The following is a 20,326-nucleotide window of genomic DNA, read 5'->3' as shown; positions in this document are numbered from 1 at the left end:
TTAAAATATATACAAATATTCCTATATATTTGTGTATATTTTAATACCCATCCAATGCTTTAACTATGCTAGAATGTTCAGAAATTTAAAAATGTTAAAACTAATATCAAATTAATTTGTCAAAGTAGACATATTTTTTAACTGATCTCTATTATTATTCCCAAATATTTATGTTATAAAGATTTGTTCATAGATTTTGAATGTATCACCCAATTTTCCATAATAAGGGCAAATATGTCAGAATATACATGCAATTTTTGCTACAAACTATTGTCTCTAATACATAGCTTCAACAATCAAATACAAGAACAATGAACGCTTAAAGAATTGCTTTAACCTCAGAAGGAGGAGGGCATAATAAAATGAAAAAAAAAAAATAATAAATAAATAAAATATTATATTTCTTGTACGAAACATTTTCATACAATGCTTATTACGAACGATGAACAACGAAAACTGCAAGTGTAGGCGAAAAATTAATAAAATAAAAGCACACAACAACAAACCGTCAGTGGCATTTATAATAATAACACAATAATAAAAATATAAAAACAATCTTTGTTGCACTCATTATTCTATGCAATGCGAATGCCAGACACTCATGGCGTTAAGTTTGGGTAAAAAGAACGTCTTGACTATAACGTACAACAACACTTGGATGCTCTTTAACCAAGTAGTTCTCTTAGCACAGCTGATTCTACAAAAACCATTTCTGCTCTTAAGCTATCTCACTGAGTGTTCTTTTTTCTCTTTTCCGTTATTTTTATTTACAGCATTGACAACAACCGTTTACAACAAAAACAAATAAAAAAAACACTTTTGCATGCGAGGCGGTAGTTATTTTTCTTTGCTGTGTTATTTAATTTTTAAAACAAAAATAAACAACAACAACAAACCATAAATCATTGCCAATTAAATTATATATTTATTTTGGTATTTAAAAACGGCCTGTTTTTAAGAAGAACAACAAAACAATCATTAATCTAAATTCCAGATTTTGAGATGAGCGGACGAGATAATCGGGGCAGTGGGCATCAGCCCCTGGGCAATGCTATGGGTAAATTAAAGGATCGGTTGTCAAGGGTAAGTATAAAACTATTCTTTTAATTATTTTTTATATTGATCAATAGACATTTTTTTTTGAAATTACACAACTTTGTTTAAAAGTTCTTTCTTTCCGTAAGAAAAAGTAAATAAAACCGTAGACCTTGATAAAGATAATCTAGGTTCCTCAACAAAATGACAAGATAATTTTGGATACAAAGGATGGTATTATCTTAGGCACTGACCTCTGACCTGGTCAAGCATTAAGAATGTTCATTAATCAACATTTTTTACGGTTAACCTATGAAAGGAAAATTGATGTTATCTATCTTTAACAATATCCTACTCCCCCTTTGACAACGACAAAACTATTTTCGCTTTTAAAAATGCTTACGTCAGCTAACTCTTTGAGTTACTCAATCCAAGATTAGTTTAAATTTTGTTTACAGAGTGACCCTGTATTCGAGGCTTTGTGCAGAGCCATCTATTAGAATTTAGTTTTTATGAATTTCGACTACTTCTGCTCTTGTAAAGAAGTTGGCGTTTTCTCAGTAATGCCAAATTTGAAATGTAACAGTCCAAAATTAGATTCAATTTCGTTTATGGCGCGTACCTTCCTTCGAGATCAATAGACGGACTATAAGCCTTTGTACAGCGCCTTCTACTGGAAAATAGTTCTAATAGAACTCAACAATGTACATCTCCTTGCGTAGAAAAGCTGATGATATCTGAATAATAATGCAGAAAACTGACTTTGCGCGTGAGAAGAAGAATATTCGCCCTGCCATTCATTTACCTCAAAGAAATTATGTCGCACAGTGGGGAAAAATCAAAAAAACTTGTAAAAATATGTTGTGTGAGAAAGGAAAAAGATATCGCTTTGAAATTGTTAGAAATGGTTAGAGCCAAGGTGTTAACGAGATTGTGTGCAAAATTTCAAGGGATTAGGTTGTCCTGGCGCCTTTTGACTGGCACCTAAAGTTGGGCCCCTCGGTATTTTGAAAAAAATTTTGGGCTGCCAATGTTTCATTAGGGTTCCAATTTAAAAATTTTTGTTTTGCTGGGTAATGCTCAAAAATCAGTTGAAACTCTGAGCTCCCATTTGTTTGGCGTTCATCGTCATTACGAGAAGCTCAGCTAAGAGCTATCGGGCGAGTCCACAGGTTGCGTTTAGTGAAAGGCTTTGTATACGGTGTAGCTGCAATTGAAGTCGCCGACAAACAGCGGTATCGAAGGGAGTCTCCGTGAGAGGCCGGATGGCAACGGTTCTTGCTTAAATACTGAGCGCCAGTAATATTCGATCTATTGAGGTCTTTTAATAACCAATGGCCATAACGTTCCCGCGGCGATCGGTGACTGAAACGAGCTTGAATCGCTACCTCCACATACAAATGTGACTACAACATCATCAAAAACAACTGATTTCGAAAACTGTAAAACACTCAGAATTTCTTTTGAGTCTCTCGTTATGGCACATTGCTCTCTCTCTCTGAGAGAGTAGCAGTATAGTTCGAATAGCAGTAGTAGCAGCACAAGTAGCAGTATAGTTCGAATCTACCCTGCCCACCGCATTCATAGTGTCCAGAAGGGAAACTTGGCCGTATTCTGTCTACCCGTGCGGCTCATCTACTCGTTGTTAAATGCCGTCTCAATATTCCCGAAGGCCACCATTGCGTACTCCTTCATTTGGAGAAACGTCTCAACTATAAGTATAACAGCGTGAGGACCGTCTTCTCCTACCTGCCCTTGAGTTATGACTGAAATTCTTCGACGTCAGATCTATCTCACCTCCAATCTTTTTTTTGTTAAAAAAATTGTTTTGTTTGAAATGTCAAATACCACGTTTGGTAATTAGCATTACATTTACATTTACATTTACGATACATTTGTTCTACATTTACACTACATATACAAGAGCATAACCAGGCCTTAACTACTTTTCTACTTAGTAATTGACTGCGAATCCCAAAGTCGACTTTCGATTAACCGATTGGTCGACTTCAATGATTCAATGATTATTGACCCTTTTAGACAGCACATCATGACCGTACTCATCGTGTATACGTCTTGATTACAGGTTTTGCCAAAAATGGTACATGGATTTTTTCTTTTCTTTGATTTTATTTAATTTTTTATACTTCTCATTTCTTAACCTTATTTGTCAAAAAACGTGTTTTTCAATATCTGTTAATTAAAGATTACACATTTCTTTGTAAACGATAGACGTCATCTATCGAAAAAAAAATCAAAGGATTTTGATTTTTCAGTCATGACTGATGGTTGTGTGTTCATGTGACACATAAACCCTTGATATATTCATTTACAGGTAGTGGCAGTTGCCCAACAACAGTTGGCAGTTGCACTATCTGTCAAAATCAGTGATTAATGCAACCCTGATTTTGTGTATGTTACTAGTTCGCGCCATTTTTCGTTGTTTGTGTGTGTTATGATTCTTAACTATAATAGCCGCACACACAACCAAAACTCGTTGACAGATTATGCACTTAGCGAGAAAAAATTGTAATCAGCTGTTTACGGTACAATACCTGGTAATTATGTCATGCATAAACTTTTGTTTTCACCAATTCTATCAGATGTGCCATGTAAACTCAGCATAAAATGTCGAATAGTCGAAAAGAAAGCTGCACAGAGAAAAAAGGCTGCATAGAGATATTAGTCTAAAATTTTGCAAGCGACATTTTCTCGGCATGGTAAAATTATATTCAAATCCATGGACGAATTGAACAATATTTTATAGTAGCTCCCATATAAGGGTACATTTCACATATAGAGATTTTTGCATCGAATTTAGCGAAGTCTAGATGGAATTTAGAATAGATAGACTCCGATTTGGTGAAGACGGTCTGTTTTCGTAGTTAATTTCATTTTTGAAAATGGTTTTTGATAATGCCGAATACATAAAATCGGATGAAACAGATATGATTTTGTGTTTCTTTTGGAGTTTTATAGAGGAAGTGATAAAGAATAAAAGTCCGTTTCCCATTTGTGCAATAAAATGTGATGTTCTACTGGGGTTTTAACATTCAGAACAACACTAGTTTAATGTCGTCTAGGTAATATAAACCATTTCAAGCATTAATTCAACTACAAGTACAAGGGGAAAGTAAACGGGAATGGGGAAACTTTTGCAATAAGCCATATTGGTTTTAAGATAGCGTGGTGGTTTCGATATAAAAATGCGCCAATTTTACATTTAGAATCCTTATAACTCCTTTTTAAGAAAATACAAACAAATGATTCTATCTTCATGGCAAAAGTCTACAAAGACTTATAGGAAATCAAAAATTATTAAGAAAATTTTCGACAAAAAGTCCAAACATCTACTTTTTGCAAAAGTCTACTTTGATAAAGTCGAAAAGTGAAATTTTAGCTACAATAAGTCGAAAAATCGATTTTTACTATTTTGATAAAAGTCGACTTTTTGTCACAACTTGGGATCCCTAGGGGATCACGACAGCCGGTTCCACATTCTACAGATGTATACTAAAACTCCATAATTTGTGGTAAGATATAAAATATTGAGAAACTGAATGTTCAAAGCAAAGAACTATTCTAGAAGCTGTGATTAGGTGAGGCTTGGGAAACAGAACAAGATTCAGGCTGCGATAGCCATGAAATATTGCCTGAATTGGTACAAATAAAAGGTTGACCTTATGGGATAAGCCAAACTTAATTTCAAAGGTTTTTTTATGGAAGAAAAAAGATTGTTCCTTGTACAGACTACAGTTACTTGAAAAGATGTGATTTTATCAACTAATCTTGAGCTTTAATTGTCTTAGCATTTCGCAAAAGTCAACTTCAAATACAGGTGGTCAGGGTGGATTTATTAATAAAACCAATGCATAATCGAATTAATATTTGCCATCGTGAAATTGACTTCATTGGCAAGCTTTTAAAAAAAGTCCGAAATTGATTTCGTTGTCATTTCCGGAAAGAATTATGGCTACAGTGAATTCGGTCAAGATTTGAATGACAAATTGATAATGATAATATTGATATACTCACATTTATTTATGTGTTTTTAACATAACAACAAATCCCAGAATTTGCCCGAGATGCTCAGGGAAAGGAAAATTGATTATTAAGTCTTTCACTCTATATACTACATATATGTATGGAACTGGATCAAGTTGGAACCACTTTAAACTTGCAAATGCATCTCAAAACAAAACCGAGGAACTGCGGGCATCCCATCAGCGAACATGTTGGTGTTGGATGATTGTCGAGGGCTTATCAATTGAAAATTGTTAATTCAATTAATAATAAATAGGAAAATATTGAAAGACAACGTAAACACTGATTGCACAACGGTTAAGCTTTAAACAAGTTGTGTAATTGCAAAGAAATCGAATCCGTAGCAATCCTTAATAGTAGTATAGAGTATAAAAAAAAAACGTTGTAAAATTCATTCTTTCGTTAGCAGGAGGAACAACCATATCAAAGGGTGGACTTGGATGAGGGTACTTTATCGACCTCGAATACTGCCACCAGTCTTGATACCATATTGCCTGAAGATCCCTTCCTGTTTCCAGCACAGAATAGGCCACCAACAACACAGTTGTCGCCACAGCAGCGTCAGCAACGTTTCGAAGCTGAATATCCTTTGCAGTTTGGCCCCATCATCGAGGCCGATGACATAAACGAACCTCCTTTGCCAGTGAGTCAAAAGGCGAAAAACACACAAGAACCTTTGCCCTTGCCCCTACCACCACCTCCCGCCCATCATTCACACAGGGATCAGCACACCCGCAGTGTAGTCTCAACCGAGGATCTACAGCGCAGCAGACAATCGCTGAAGGGTTCACGAGTATCCTTTGAGAAACGTGCAGGAGCCAACAACGAAAGCAGTGACGAGGATAACTTTGAAGAACGGCGCACAGGTTTCCAAAAACAAAAAGCCCTAAGCAGTGCAGATCACAAGGGCATACTTAAGGATTTGAAAACTATTTTAGCCAATGATAATAGGCGTCAGTTTCAATCGAAAAAACATGTTTCATTGGACCTCAAAGGTACCCGCCATCTAAAAGATCTGCTCAAGGATTCATCATCAGAGGAGGAGTTTCGCAAAAACCGCCGAGATTTTCAGGGACGCAAACACCAGAGTTTGGATCCTCGTGTGAGTTTCAAATTGGAAAAAGTCTTGCAAGGCTCCAGCACCGATACTGACGAGGAGAACGATGATGTGGAGCAGAAACATCTAATATACCGTCCCAAAGATATCACCAAGCCATTGGTAATCGATCTTAAAGATTTGGAGAGTGAAAGTGAAGAAGATTACGATTTGTCCAGGCAACATTTCCAACAGCAGCGTTCCATTAGCACAGACTCTAGGAAAAGGTAGGTGATGCAAAAAGGTTGCAAAAACTTTTACAACACGAACTTAAAAACTTTTGTATTTTTAATAATTAGCATTCGGTTTTACGAAATGGATGAAATCGGACGCAAAAAAGGTGACAATTTGCGTCAATCCGTACCTTTTATTAGACAAATCACCGAAGATGGCAAGCCCAAATTGGAGGTGTATCGACCAACAACCAATCCCATATTTATTTGGACTCAGGTAAGTTGTATATGCAAAACAAAAAAAATGTTAGTTCAAAAGCAAAAATCTTTAAAAAGGAATAATTTTTTATTACTTATATTCGAATAGTTTTAGTTAAGAATTTTAAAGCAAATTCTACTTTCTTTTTAAAAAGAAATTATTTTCTTAATAAAGAAATGGTCAGATTTAAATTAAAACAATGATGAGTTGTTTAGAAACGGAATTCTTAGTTTTGTCTCGCTAAAGTTTTGGCCTTGTAAAAAATTTACTAAAGAAAACCATTCAAAACTTTCAAACTTGTTATGAAGAATTGAAAAGGCATTCGTTAAAGGCCACCCTACCAAACACCAAAAAAATATCTGTGGTGGTTATCTACTCACTAATGGTAACCACATTTGTGAGGTATGCAGCCGGTCTCTTATCATTGAGTGAATCGGATCCTTATCGGAATGATCATAGGGAAATTTGCAGAGCCAAGGCGAGTTTATTCGGAGTCCGATTTGTGAAGGAGAGGAAAAAGAAAATAGGTGTTAGTATGTGTCTACTCCGCGTGAGCTCTAAGCAGTAAATATGTATGTCCTCCCTAGGGCTGCAGGGTCGGACCCTTTAGTCTAGGCAAAGGTGATCAACATCGAATCGCACTCCGATTCCGCAACCTTGGTTGATACACAGAAATAACCGCGTTAAGAATCTTATCGTGTCCCTGTTTGAACCATTCCGTCCTCACGATATACTTGAGGATGCTTCTAAGAGAAACGTTTCCTAGATTAATTAGATGGAAGAAGAACCTCCTTGTGAGGGTGAAGAACCTTTGCCCCAGTAAATAGAATTGGTGTTAGATTGGCCCAACCCTAACCTCATCAAGGCAGCTTCTATTGTAACACTAAGCGCGCCTGAGAGCATCACCACAGCACGGGATAGCTGTGAGCACGCTACAGGCTGGATCATTAAGGTCCGATCTGTATGGTGTTCATTACTGTCACGAGAAGCTTAGCTGCGAGCTACCGGACGCATCCACAGGTTGCGGATAGTGGAATGCTCCATATGGATATGGTCCTTTGGACAGGAACGAGCTTGCTCACCTGCAGGAGCTTGACGAGGATCGCCACCTCTACATGAAAATGTGGCTACAACGACAACATGAGTATACAATGTATACTTTCCATAACCTTTTTTCTTTAATTTTAGATATAAAAGGCCATGCCAGTCATGTGCACAGTGGTAGCACATTATTAGTAACTCAGACACATTTCGAAATGTATACCAATGGATGATACATTCTTTACAGTAATATTCCACAAATTAAAATCATCTCTTCCAACTAAAAAATTCAAAAAAAAATGCCTAAAGTAATCAAAACAAGTAACAGGCAACCATAAAAAGGAGCATAGAAATTTTGTTTTTTTAGCAGACTTGTGTACTCAAAACAGCACAGTTTGCTAACAGTAAGAAATGTTTGCTAATACAGCAGCCCTATGTTTGTTGAAATAGCAGTAATGTCTACTTTCCCATTTTCAGCAGACAAAACCTGCTGTTTTAGCAAACATTTTTGCTGTTTTAAATAAAAAATTTGGTTGAGTGTAAGGTTGTCTCAATCTCACGATAGGTCACATGGCGATCTTGGAATATCAGTTGGCGCACAGCATCAATGGTTTTTGGAACAACAACTAATTTTGGACGACCTTCACGAAATTCGTGTTGGAGTGAACTACGAGCTAAACTACGATAAAAACTGGTCCTTCGTTGCCAAAAATCGAATAAAGTTCATCGATGCACTGTTGTTGAGTTAATCCACGTCGAAAGTTTTGTAAAACAATCGCACGAACATGTTCACGATTTAATTCCATTTTTTTGGGCGAAATGAATTTTTTAAGTTACTGTAAACAACACAAATAACGCTCGTACGTCAAAACGTTTTGAATACGTATAACTTAAAAGATGTCAAGCTTTACGATAGAGCTGTCAGTTGGCAAATTGCAACACAAGGATTGTACAATTCTAAAATATTAAAGGCAACCCTCGTTTTTACGAAAAGCAATCTTCATTTTGCTTAAACACCTTCTTCAAATTCTCCTTCGAACTTCATTACATTTTTGATGAAAATGGTACTGGAAAAAATGCATTCAACCTATTGCCTCAATAAATGCGCTTGCAGTGGGTTTAGGAGTGAAAATCGGACGATATAAAGGGTGATTTTTTTGAGGTTAGGATTTTCATGCATTAGTATTTGACAGATCACGTGGGATTTCAGACATGGCGTCAAAGAGAAAGATGCTCAGTATGCTTTGACATTTCATCATGAATAGACTTACTAACGAGCAACGCTTGCAAGTCATTGAATTTTATTACCAAAATCAGTGTTCGGTTCGAAATTTTGACAAATTTTGTTCAGCGATGAGGCTCATTTCTGGTTGAATGGCTACGTAAATAAGCAAAATTGCCGCATTTGGAGTGAAGAGCAACCAGAAGCCGTTCAAGAACTGCCCATGCATCCCGAAAAATGCACTGTTTGGTGTGGTTTGTATGCTGGTGGAATCATTGGACCGTATTTTTTCAAAGATGCTGTTGGACGCAACGTTACGGTGAATGAACACATTTCGAACCGAACACTTATTTTGGTAATAAAATTCAATGATTTGCAAGCGTTGCTCGTTAGTAAGTCTATTCATGATGAAATGTCAAAGCACACTGAGCATCTTTCTCTTTGACACCATGTCTGAAATCCCACGTGATCTGTCAAATACTAATGCATGAAAATCCTAACCTCAAAAAAATCACCCTTTATATATATATATGGGAGCTATATCCAACTCTGAACCGATTTCTATGAAATTCACCACTAATATCGATAGTCATATGAAAATCCTTCCTGTCATATATGTGAGCTATATCCAAATCTGAACCGATTTTTTCCAATTTCAATAGACTTCGTCTAGGGCAAAAAAATTTCCATACCAAATTTAAAGACAATCGGATGAAAATGGCGACCTGTAGTTTGTACACAAATTAACATTGACAGACGGGCAGACAGACAGACAGAGGGACATAGCTAAATCGAATCAGAAACTGATTCTGAGTGGGTCGGTATACTTATTAATGGGTCTATCTCTTTTCCTTTTGGGTGTTACAAACAAATGCACTAAGTTAAAATACCCTGCACCACAGTAGTGTTATAGGGTATAATTAATGCATAAATAAAACGCAAGTGCAAAAACAACAGAGTGCCTAAGCTAGCAGATGGTGCCGGCATAAGACCATCCGCTGAGTGATGTTTGCTCGAAAACAACACACGATGTCCGACAAAGAAGTCGTAAAACACAACAAGTAAAAGCATGCTTAGATCGGCCGGGTCGAACCTTACGTCCAGTAATAACAACTAGGACGGTAAGGTCACGAACAGTCTTACAGTGTAAGAAGGAGATAAACGCCTTCTCTGAGAATGGCAAAATCCGCATCATTTGGGCGCCGGGCCATAACGAAGTAAGGGGAAATGAAAGGGCGACGATTGGGCGGTGAAGGACTGCCGTCCGAACCCGAAGCCAACATTGTGGAACAGCGAAACGGTCGGTAGGACGGCGAAAATCCTATGGAGGGGTCCAGGTTGTGAAAGGACGAGGCTATTACTGAAAGGAAGTACGAAGGAGGTCAGTATAGCTATTGGTATCATAACGGGACACATAGAACTATGAGCTCACTTGTGTAAAATCGGTGCGGCAAGTGATAGTATGTGTAGGGCATGCGGGGAAGATGATGAGACGTTGGAGCATTTCCTTTGTCATTGCGCGGCTTTCGCGTCTAACATATACCGGCACTTAGGTGGAGACACAATAGCAGACATGACCCAACTTAGGGGATTGATATTGAAAACAATTAAGGATTTTGTAAGTAGCACGGAATTCCTTACTTAAAATTTTCTTTTTAGAGGTTAGCCGATTACTGGCTTAGGTGTATGTCCATAGTGGCATGGATCGGAAAAATATCTGCACCCTCTTTTCAACCTAACCTAACCTAACCTTGTTGCGTCTCAGATGAATATTTTGATGTGTTATAAACGAAATGATGGAATAAGCATACCCCCCATCCTATGGTGGAGGGCATAAAGACTGAACAATTATCAACACGATCGGGCAACGCTCATTCTATTGTCTTATTAGCATGTGTTTTTAGCTAACTTACTTTTTAAGTAGCATGCGACACTACACTTGCTATGGCACAAGTGGCGTGATTGAGTGGCAATTATTGGGTCTCATGCAGTTCTTCGCTGGACACATACCATAACCGCAACATCACGTCTGTGAAACATCCCCAAACCGAACATGTTTGCCGTCTATGGAAATATGGGGCTCAAATGAAAGGTAATTGGGAGAAGACCACGAATCTGATATCAACATTCGGGACCAACTGTCTAGGGGACGTCCCACCCCCATAATATCCCCCAAATAGGACACATTTGCTCGCCACGACAATTTGGGTCTTAAAGAGAGTGGAGCTCGATATTGATAGTTTTTAGGGTCCATATCCCAAACTGGACATATTGGCTTTCTTTTGCAATAAGGGGTTTAAATAAAAGGTATTTGAGATTAGAAAACGAATTTGATATCCAATTTTAAGGCCAATGGCAATATGGGGTTTAAATAAAAATGATATTTGGGAGTAAAGCACGATGCTGATTTATTTTCATGGCTTAGTGTATGGGGGACATATTTTTCCGACAAGGTCAGCGTGGGGCTCAAATGAAAGGAATTGGGGAGTAGAGCATGAAATTGAAACCCACTTTCGCGACCAATTTTCTGGGGATCTACCCCTTCCCCAAAACAAACAGCAATTATTTACTGTCCATCGCAATATAAGGCTTAAATAAAAGTATTTGGGAGTAGAATACGAATCTGATATCCAAATAGGGGACCATGCATTGTATTTGGGGCACCGCCCTTACCCTAAACACCCCACGAAGAGTACAAATTTACCGATCATGGCAATATGTTGCTCAAATAAAAGGTATTTGAGATTAGAGTCTCCCCCTTCCCTAAAACAAACAGCAATTATTTACTGTCCATCGCAATATAAGACTTAAATAAAAGTATTTGGGAGTAGAATACGAATCTGATATCCAAATATGGGACCATGTATTTGGGGCACCGCTCTTCCCCTAAACACCCCACAAAGAGTACAAATTTAACGACCAAGCCAATATGTTGCTCAAATAAAAGGTATTTGCGATTAGAAACCGAATTTGATAACCAATTTTGTGGCCAAGTGTTGGGGTGGCGCCTCATCCCATAAATTCCTCTTAAACCAATGGCAATATGGGGTTTAAATAAATGGTATGGTATATTAGAGTATGAAACGATGCTGATATTATTTTTCAGGGCTAAGTGTCAACTCCGAGAAAACGGCTAAATCGGACATACGTTTTACCAATCATGGCAATATGGGACTCACATGAAAGGCATTAGGGAGTAGAGCACGACATTCATACCCACTTTCAGGACTACGTTTCTGGGGGTCTACACCACCCCCTAAACCCTCCCACCACATTCTTGGGGGTCTTCCTACTCCCAAAATCCCCATGAGAATATCGGGCTCAAATAAAGTCTTTTAAGAATGGAGTACATCTAATATCCAAACTTAGATGACCCTAAAACCGCAGATCGAATTCATAGACCAATAATGATCATATGGGATTCACTAAAAGTTCTTTAATTGAAGTAAATAAATATTCAAAGAATAATTTTGTTCCATATAAAGTAAAAGAAGGCCCAGCGGAACGGGCCCTGTCCAGCTAGTCACTTTCTTAATATAAATTTCCACACATTACAACACACATCTTAAATTTAATTCTTCTTTTATTCAATTAAGAAAAGTATCTTCTGCAAGAGTGAGAAATATTTTATAATCCCTGTCACACAAAGTCATAAAGTAGCTGCAGGTAATAAATATCTCTAGCGATGAGTGATTATTATTCAATCATACCTCTATCAAACGAATTCTATAGGCTGACCATGGCGGTGGCATTCCATGAGACACTATTGCGAAAAGCAGCCATCAGCAGTTCAGTGTCAGTGTGAACTTTTAACTGTGGCGTTGTTATCATCTGCCTTTAATGGCCTGCATAGAAACCCCAAGACAAGCAACACAACAAAAAATTAAAAAGAAATCCTTCAGATGTTCACAAGTGTTGAGCTGTAATCAAACATTCATCGATTGCATGCAAATTTCTAGCTTCTAAAAGCCCAAGTACAGTGTAATTCTCCAAAGCGAAAGCGAAAAACGTGGCGGGAAAGAAGGTTCAAAACACGGAGTACCTTTTTGTGGTAGATAGAGCGTAATAACTACGTAATTGGATTGTTTATTGTGATTATCTTTCCTTTCTCCACTAGTGCAGCATCTATTTGAATGCCTTTCAAAAATCTTATCTCCTCAACGTTTATTGTATTGTATTTCATTTATACTTATTTGCTTTTTTCTGCTTTTCACTGGACATCAACATCACATCGTTTGGCGCATTAAATGATGAGACTTCGAGCATATGAATGCAACGTGATGTTGAGAGCAGCGCTTTTAAGGAATAAAAACACCCAACAAAGAGCGTTTTCACATGCCTCCCACAGATTACGGAGGTGATCGGTGCAGATATGCATGAAATGAAATTAGGAGCCATGATCCCCGAGGTTGATGACAAATCTTTCTATTTGGGGTTTTTCTTCTCAGAGCCGCCTTAAGGCGATTTTAGCTGATTGTGTTTGCATTTACCCTATCTGAAATTGATGCGTTACTATTTATTTTTGTCAGCGAGTCTCTAACCCTACCTCTCACTCCGCAACGTTGGATTTTCTACGTCAAAATCAAACTATAAATTAATGTGTGTTTGCTTAGGAGAATTAAGATCACTTTGTAATCATTTCACTTTTATTTGTTTTTTTTTTTTTCAAAATCATACAAAATTCTGATCTTACGGATGTGTCACCTAATTCCTCAAGCGTTGTTTTCTTTCTTTGTGCATTGTTCAGTTCCTGCTTAACTTTCGAGCGGGTTGCAGTTTCCACAAGCGGTTCAAAATCAAAAAAAAAAAATAGTGCGAATAAATTTGTTATAAATGTGGAAATAGTCTCGAGATAAAGGCAGTTTAGTAGCAAACGTTTAAGTGACCTTACTTTCATTTTTTTTTTATCTCTCAAACAAGTTAGCAAAACGTAACAAAACAAATCGAAAAACAAAAAACAAAAAATTTCTAAAACTTTGGATTTTCAAAGTGTGGAGGTGTTGCTGAAACCTTAATTCTTGACATTTTTATAAAAAGTTCCATTACAAAAAGTTTGGAAAAAAAAAACAAAATGAAAATATTAATGAGAGCCGACACTCATGTGTCGTTCCATTTGCCTGAGGATGCTCCTGCTGCAAAATGCACCTTTTCCCAGGTGAATTTCCTTATAACACTAAAATAACCACCATCAATGCCAACTTTTTTTTTCTTTTTGAAGTTTTCCCCCTACGCAAATATTAATGTAGTTTGTGTGTTGTTGTTGTAATTACAGGTTTTGGCAGCCTTCAGTGTTTCACTTGGTTCCTTGGTAGTGGGCTTCTCATCAGCCTACACATCGCCCGCCTTGGTGTCTATGACAGATCGCAATATTACCTCATTCGAAGTTACACCACAAACGGTAAGTTGCCTTTTTTTTAAGTATAAATGAAAATTTTTTGAATATGAATATTAGAATCGATCGGCACACAATCTTATATATAAAAGGGGGAAGGGGGGCGGACCTTCCCCCTTACCACAAAAGTACTACCTAAAAATAAAAGTGCACCGATCAGGACAATTTGGGATTTAAATGAAAGGTATTCAGGAGTAGAGTACGAATTTCATATAAAAAATTGAGTTCAACTGGGGGGCCGCCCCAACCCCAAAAACCCCCTAAAATAGGGTTTTTTTGGACGATAATGACAAATATGGGACTCAAATGGAAGGAATATGGTCAGAAGGGAGAAAAAGGCTTTATAATTTGTTGATTTCGGAAGGGGCGGAGCATCCCCCCGTTACCCAAAAGCACCATCCAAAATCAAAAGTGGACCGATAGGTATCAAATAAAACGTATTGGAAAATAGAATACGAATATCGTATTAAAATTTGGGTCTAAGTACCCATCGGGCCGTCCAAAACCCTCCAAATGGCTATATAGACCAATCACGACAACATAGAGCTCAAACGAAAGGTGCTTGAGAGAAAAAACGAATTTGATATCCAATTGAAGAGCCATGTGTTCGGGACAAAGTCCCTGGGGCGCCTATGACGCTTAACGCCTGGGTTCGAATCCTGGCGAGACCATCAGAAAAAATTTTCAGCGGTGGTTTTCCCCCCTAATGCTGGCAATATTTGTGAGGTACTAAGCCATGTAAAACTTCTCTCCAAAGAGGTGTCGCACTGCGGCACGATGTTCGGACTCGGCTATAAAAAGGAGGCCCTTATCATTGAGCTTAAACTTGAATCGGACTGCACTCATTGATATGTAAGAAGTTTGAAATGCTAGTGTTGTATGCATTTCATAGAGGTGCTTTCGCAATTTCTTCGACTTTGAAGCCCTCACACCTAAAGATTTCTGGTGATGATGACCCCTCTCTTACCAAGAGGTCGAAACGCGTAAAATCGTGGTTTTGTGGTGTATATCCTTGAGCTTTAAATTTTTCATTGTATAAAATGTTCGATCGTTAAACTTAGCTTGAAGTTCATTAGAAAAGTGATCCCCGTCCTAATAAAAACTTCCTTTTTTTGCAGGCATCTTGGGTTGGTGGTCTCATGCCCCTGGCTGGTTTAGCTGGTGGCATATGTGGTGGACCCTTAATTGAATATTTGGGACGTCGCAACACCATTCTGGCGATAGCAGTACCCTTTATAGTATCATGGTTGCTAATTGCCTGCGCCATAAATGTGGCCATGGTATTGGCTGGACGTGCTTTGGCTGGTTTCTGTGTGGGTATAGCATCTCTATCGTTACCTGTTTACTTGGGTGAAACTATACAGCCGGAAGTTCGAGGTACTCTGGGTCTTTTACCCACAGCCTTTGGTAACATAGGCATTCTGATATGTTTTGTTGCGGGCACCTACATGGATTGGTCAATGTTAGCCTTCTTGGGTGGAGCTTTGCCGGTGCCATTTTTGATATTAATGTTCCTTATACCCGAAACACCACGTTGGTATGTCTCACGCAATAGGGAGGAGAGAGCTCGCAAAGCTTTAGTATGGTTGCGAGGCAAGCAGGCTGATGTGGAACCAGAACTTAAGGGTTTAATGCGTTCTCAGGCCGATGATGATCGCCAGGCTAAAAACAATCAATTGATGGAATTATTGAAGCGCAACAACTTGAAGCCACTGTCCATATCTCTGGGTCTGATGTTCTTTCAACAATTCAGTGGTATCAATGCTGTTATCTTCTATACTGTGCAAATTTTCAAAGATGCCGGTTCAACGATTGATGGAAACATTTGCACCATTATTGTGGGCATTGTGAATTTTGCAGCCACCTTTATTGGCATAGTTTTGATTGATCGTCTGGGCAGAAAAGTAAGTTTATTTTATAGTAAAAGTTTTTTGTATTTACATTTTCACATTTTTCCATACATCTTTTAGATACTTTTGTATATCTCGGCAACTGCTATGATCATCACCCTCTTTGTTTTGGGAGGATTTTTCTATTGCAAAGCTAGTGACATGGATGTCTCCAATGTGGGCTGGCTGCCTTTGGCCAGTTTTGTGGTCTACGTATTGGGCTTCTCCTTGGGTTTCGGTCCCATACCTTGGCTAATGATGGGCGAAATTTTGCCTGCCAAAATTCGTGGCTCTGCAGCTTCTGTGGCGACAGCATTTAATTGGACATGTACATTTATTGTAACCAAAACCTTCCCCGATATGATTGGTAAGTAGAAAGTTTTGCCAAATATAATGAACAAAAGGTGTAGTACGTTCCCACAATGTCTCTAGGTCGAAAAAGTCACCTGTGCCAAATGTCAAGATCAAATGCAAATTTGCAAAATTTGCCCTTTCACAGAAAATGTTCTCAGTTTAAATGTTTGGTTGTTTTGTTGATGTAGCCACATTTTCATATGGAGGTGGCGATCCTCGTCAAGCTACTGTATGTGAGCTAGCTCGTTCCGATGCAAAGGACCGATTGCCGCGGGAACAAGGTGGCCATTGGTTATTTAAAGGCGCCAATAACTCGCCTTATCATATCGAGCGTCATAGGCACCAAGTATTTGTGCAAGATCCGGTGCCGCTCGGCCTCTCACTGAGACTCTCCGCTCGATACCGCTGATTGTCCGCGACTGCCGTTGCAGTTACTCCGTATGGATCATTCCACTATCCGCAACCTGTGGACGCGTCCACACCACACAGATCTCAATATTCCAGCCTGTGTGGTGCTCACAGATATCCCGTGCCGGGCTGAAATGTTTTAGTTCTGGGCTGCTGTTTTTTTTTGACCGCAGCTGTATGTTTTTGGCATATATGCTAATGGAATAATTGGCTTAGGAGATTTGATTATGAAGGCCACTGTGTCTGTCGTAAATGTTAACATTTCCGCCTATGAAGCTCGGGTATTATCTTCTCACCAATGCTGGCGACATTTGTTAGCAATCCCATGACAGCCGGTTTACGTACCTGATTGACCCCATGAAATCGTTCATGGGCAAGGGTTGCCGCCTCAGTATGCAACACACTGCTACAACATTAACAACATTTGTTAGCCTTAAGTCCTGTAAAACTTCTCTATGAAGTGATCTCACTGAACGGAGAGAATACCGCCTTTGTTTCTTAATGTTCGGATGTTTGTGGTCTAATTTTTACTTAGAAGTCGTTTCTTAAGCGCAGTTACTAAATAAAATAGTGTGCGGCAGAAACTGTGACAAAAATCAAAGCGGAGATGTTCTTAACCCATTAGGGCGACTAGAGTGACCGAAACTGGTTTGTAAAAACCGGTCGGCAAGCTGTTGGATTTTACCAACATTAGGGTGACTAGATTTTTCGAAACCGGTTTGTAAAAACCGGTCGGCAAGCTGTTAGTTTTTCCAAAAATCAGATTTTCGGTGGACCCGTACAACCGGATTTTTCAATCAAAAAAATTAGGTTTTGGTTTTTTTATTGCAACCTAAAAATATGAAATTCTGCCTGGGTTATTGTAAGTCAATTTAAAATTTAGTCTGCTCAAAAGACCGGTTTTTGATTACGAATTGTAAATCTACTTACAGGGCCAAATCTCTGGGTAGCCAGACAACCCATCCCCAAATTGGCCCCAAAACCGGACATTCTTACCGTCCTTGGCAATATGGGGTTCAAAGGTATTTGGGAGTAGATCACAAATTTGATGTTCAAATTGGGGGCGAAATGACTGAGGGGCCATTCCACCCTCAAACGGGACTTATGTTTTTTGTAGTTTATAAAAAATTGAACTTTGTATCGAAACTTCTGGAAAGACCAGAAACAAATTCTTTTAAAGCAAAATGATAGATGCGCAAAAAATGTTTGAGTTGTCGCATTTCCTTCTGTTTCCCGCGGCTTTTTCATATTCCTCAAAATATTTAAGAAAAATATACAAAATGTATGTAGAAAATTGAGACTAAAAAACAAGTAAGAGCGTGCCAAGTTCGGCCGGGCCGAATCTTATATGGATCGCATTTGTCGAGTTCTTTGCACGGTATCTCTTTTAAGGCAAACAAAGAATAATGAATAAGAACTGTTATGTTGGTGGAGCTATATCAAGTTATAGTCTGATTCGGACCATAGGTAAATTGAATGTTGAAGAGCATAGTAGAAGTGATTGTGTAATATTTCAGTCCATTCGAATAAGAATTGCGCAAAATCGGTAGATCGGTTTATATGGGAGCTGTATCAAGCTATGGATCGATTCGGACCATATTAGACACGTATGTTGAAGGTCATGGGAGAAGCCGTTGTACAAAATGTGTGCCAAATAGGATGAGAATTACGCCCTCTAGAGCCTCAAGAAATCAGTATTCCAGATCGGTTTATATGGCAGCTATACCAGTTTTTTTTTACCGATTTGAGCCATACTAAGCGCAGTTGTTGGGAATCATAACAAAATACCTCATGAAAAATTTCAGCCAAATCGGATGAGAATTGCGCCCTCCAGCGGCTTAAGAAGTGATGGTCCAAGATCGGTTTATCTGGCAGCTATATCAGGTTATGAACCGATTTAGACCATGCTTAGCACAGTTGTTGGAAGTAATACCAAAACACCGCGTGCAAAATTTTAGTCAAATCGGATGAGAATTGCGCCCTCTAGAGGCTCAAGACGTCAAGACCCAAGAATGGTTTGTATGCAGCTATATCAAAACGTGGACCGATTTGGCCCATTTGGCGACTTAGAATATCATGACGATCAAGAAATTTCGGCGAAATCGGATTATAAATGTGCCTTTTATGGGGCCAAGACTTTAAATCGAGAGATCGGTCTATATGGCAGCTATATCCAAATCTGAACCGATCTTGCCCAAATTGAAGAAAGTTGTTGAAGAGCCTAACGCAACTTAATGCCCAAATTTCGGCAAAATCTGATAATAAATGCGCCTTTTATGGGCCCAAGACCATAAATCGAGAGATCGGTCTATATGGCAGCTATATTCAAATATAGACCGATCTGTGCCATATTGCATTAATAAATGTGGCTTTTATGTGCCTAAGATCCTAAATCGGTCTATATGGGGGATATATCAAGATATAGTCCGATATAGCTCATCTTTGAACTTAACCTTCTTATGGACAAAGAAAGAAACTGTGCAAAGATTCAGCTCAATATATCTATTTTTAAAAACTGTAGTGTGATTTCAATAGACAGGCGGACGGACATGGCTAGATCATCTTAGATATTTACTTTATAGGATCGGAAATGAATATTTCGATGCGTTGCAGATGGAATGACACAAAGAATGTACCCCCATGTGGAATGTGGTGGGTATAAAAAAAATGTTTAATTTTATTTCATAAGCCACTATGTTTTTACGACATAAAAAATTATTTTTTAACGTTTTATGAGTAATTAGAGAATGTGGGTTTTAATGACTTTGACTAACATTTTGTTTAACTAGTTTCATTAGTTCACTTTTCGCCAATCCAAATTGCATTATCATACCTCTTTCCTAACTCGAACTCGAAATTTTTTAAGACAGTTCTATTTTTGGATATTTTTCTATTCATTCGGCGTTAATGGGTAAAATATATATTGAAGCCTATGATGATCTTTTTTTCAAAGAAAATTTCATTAAAATATATTTAACCACTAAGGACAAAAGTCGAGCGGTGCCAACTGTATAATACCCTAGACCTACCCTATAAGTACAATGTGAGACCTATATCCAATTCTGAACCAATTTTAATGGACCTCGGCGAGAAAATATTTTCAAACTGTAAAAACTATGGTTGACAAATAGCAAAATTATGGCAAATTACCCAAAATCTGACGAACGTATATATAGGAGCTATATCTAATTCTGAACCGTTTTCGAGCAAAACTCCCAAATAATGTGGTAGTCGTCGAGGAAAGCGCTGTGCAAAATTTTGGCAAGATTGGTCAAACAATGCGCTTGCAGTGGCTCTTAGGGTGAAAATCTGGCGATATACATATTTGACAGCTATACCTGAATCTGCGCCGATTTGTTTGAAATGCACCAGTAGTATCGAGAGTCATAAGAAAATCCCTCCTGCAAAATTTC

At 38.2% G+C, this 20,326-nt stretch overlaps 2 protein-coding genes across 4 annotated transcripts in view; one reads left to right on the top strand and one right to left on the bottom strand.

Moving 5' to 3' along the window:
- LOC106083512 (RING-box protein 2) overlaps nucleotides 1-20,326 on the bottom strand; it is a 69,112-nt gene that overhangs the window by 39,402 nt on the left and 9,384 nt on the right. The window lies entirely within an intron of this gene.
- Nucleotides 1-20,326, top strand: part of LOC106083511 (facilitated trehalose transporter Tret1) — a 29,352-nt gene that overhangs the window by 6,994 nt on the left and 2,032 nt on the right. Inside the window, exons 2-7 of one of the 3 annotated variants that reach the window (XM_059368871.1) lie at nucleotides 774-1,083; nucleotides 5,489-6,402; nucleotides 6,475-6,625; nucleotides 14,143-14,268; nucleotides 15,381-16,166; nucleotides 16,233-16,518. In XM_059368871.1, coding sequence (XP_059224854.1) covers nucleotides 1,003-1,083; nucleotides 5,489-6,402; nucleotides 6,475-6,625; nucleotides 14,143-14,268; nucleotides 15,381-16,166; nucleotides 16,233-16,518 — 2,344 coding nt within the window. In that variant the 5' untranslated portion in view covers nucleotides 774-1,002. Of the gene's footprint in view, nucleotides 1-773; nucleotides 1,084-5,485; nucleotides 6,403-6,474; nucleotides 6,626-13,600; nucleotides 14,026-14,142; nucleotides 14,269-15,380; nucleotides 16,167-16,232; nucleotides 16,519-20,326 lie in introns of those variants that run through there. The other 2 variants (XM_059368870.1, XM_013246595.2) reach the window with 2 other exon arrangements.

This window comes from Stomoxys calcitrans, chromosome 5 (assembly GCF_963082655.1).
Source record: "Stomoxys calcitrans chromosome 5, idStoCalc2.1, whole genome shotgun sequence".
Taxonomy (NCBI): domain Eukaryota; kingdom Metazoa; phylum Arthropoda; class Insecta; order Diptera; family Muscidae; genus Stomoxys; species Stomoxys calcitrans.
Note: the sequence above shows the minus strand (reverse complement) of the source record. Positions and strands in the feature narration are given on the sequence as shown.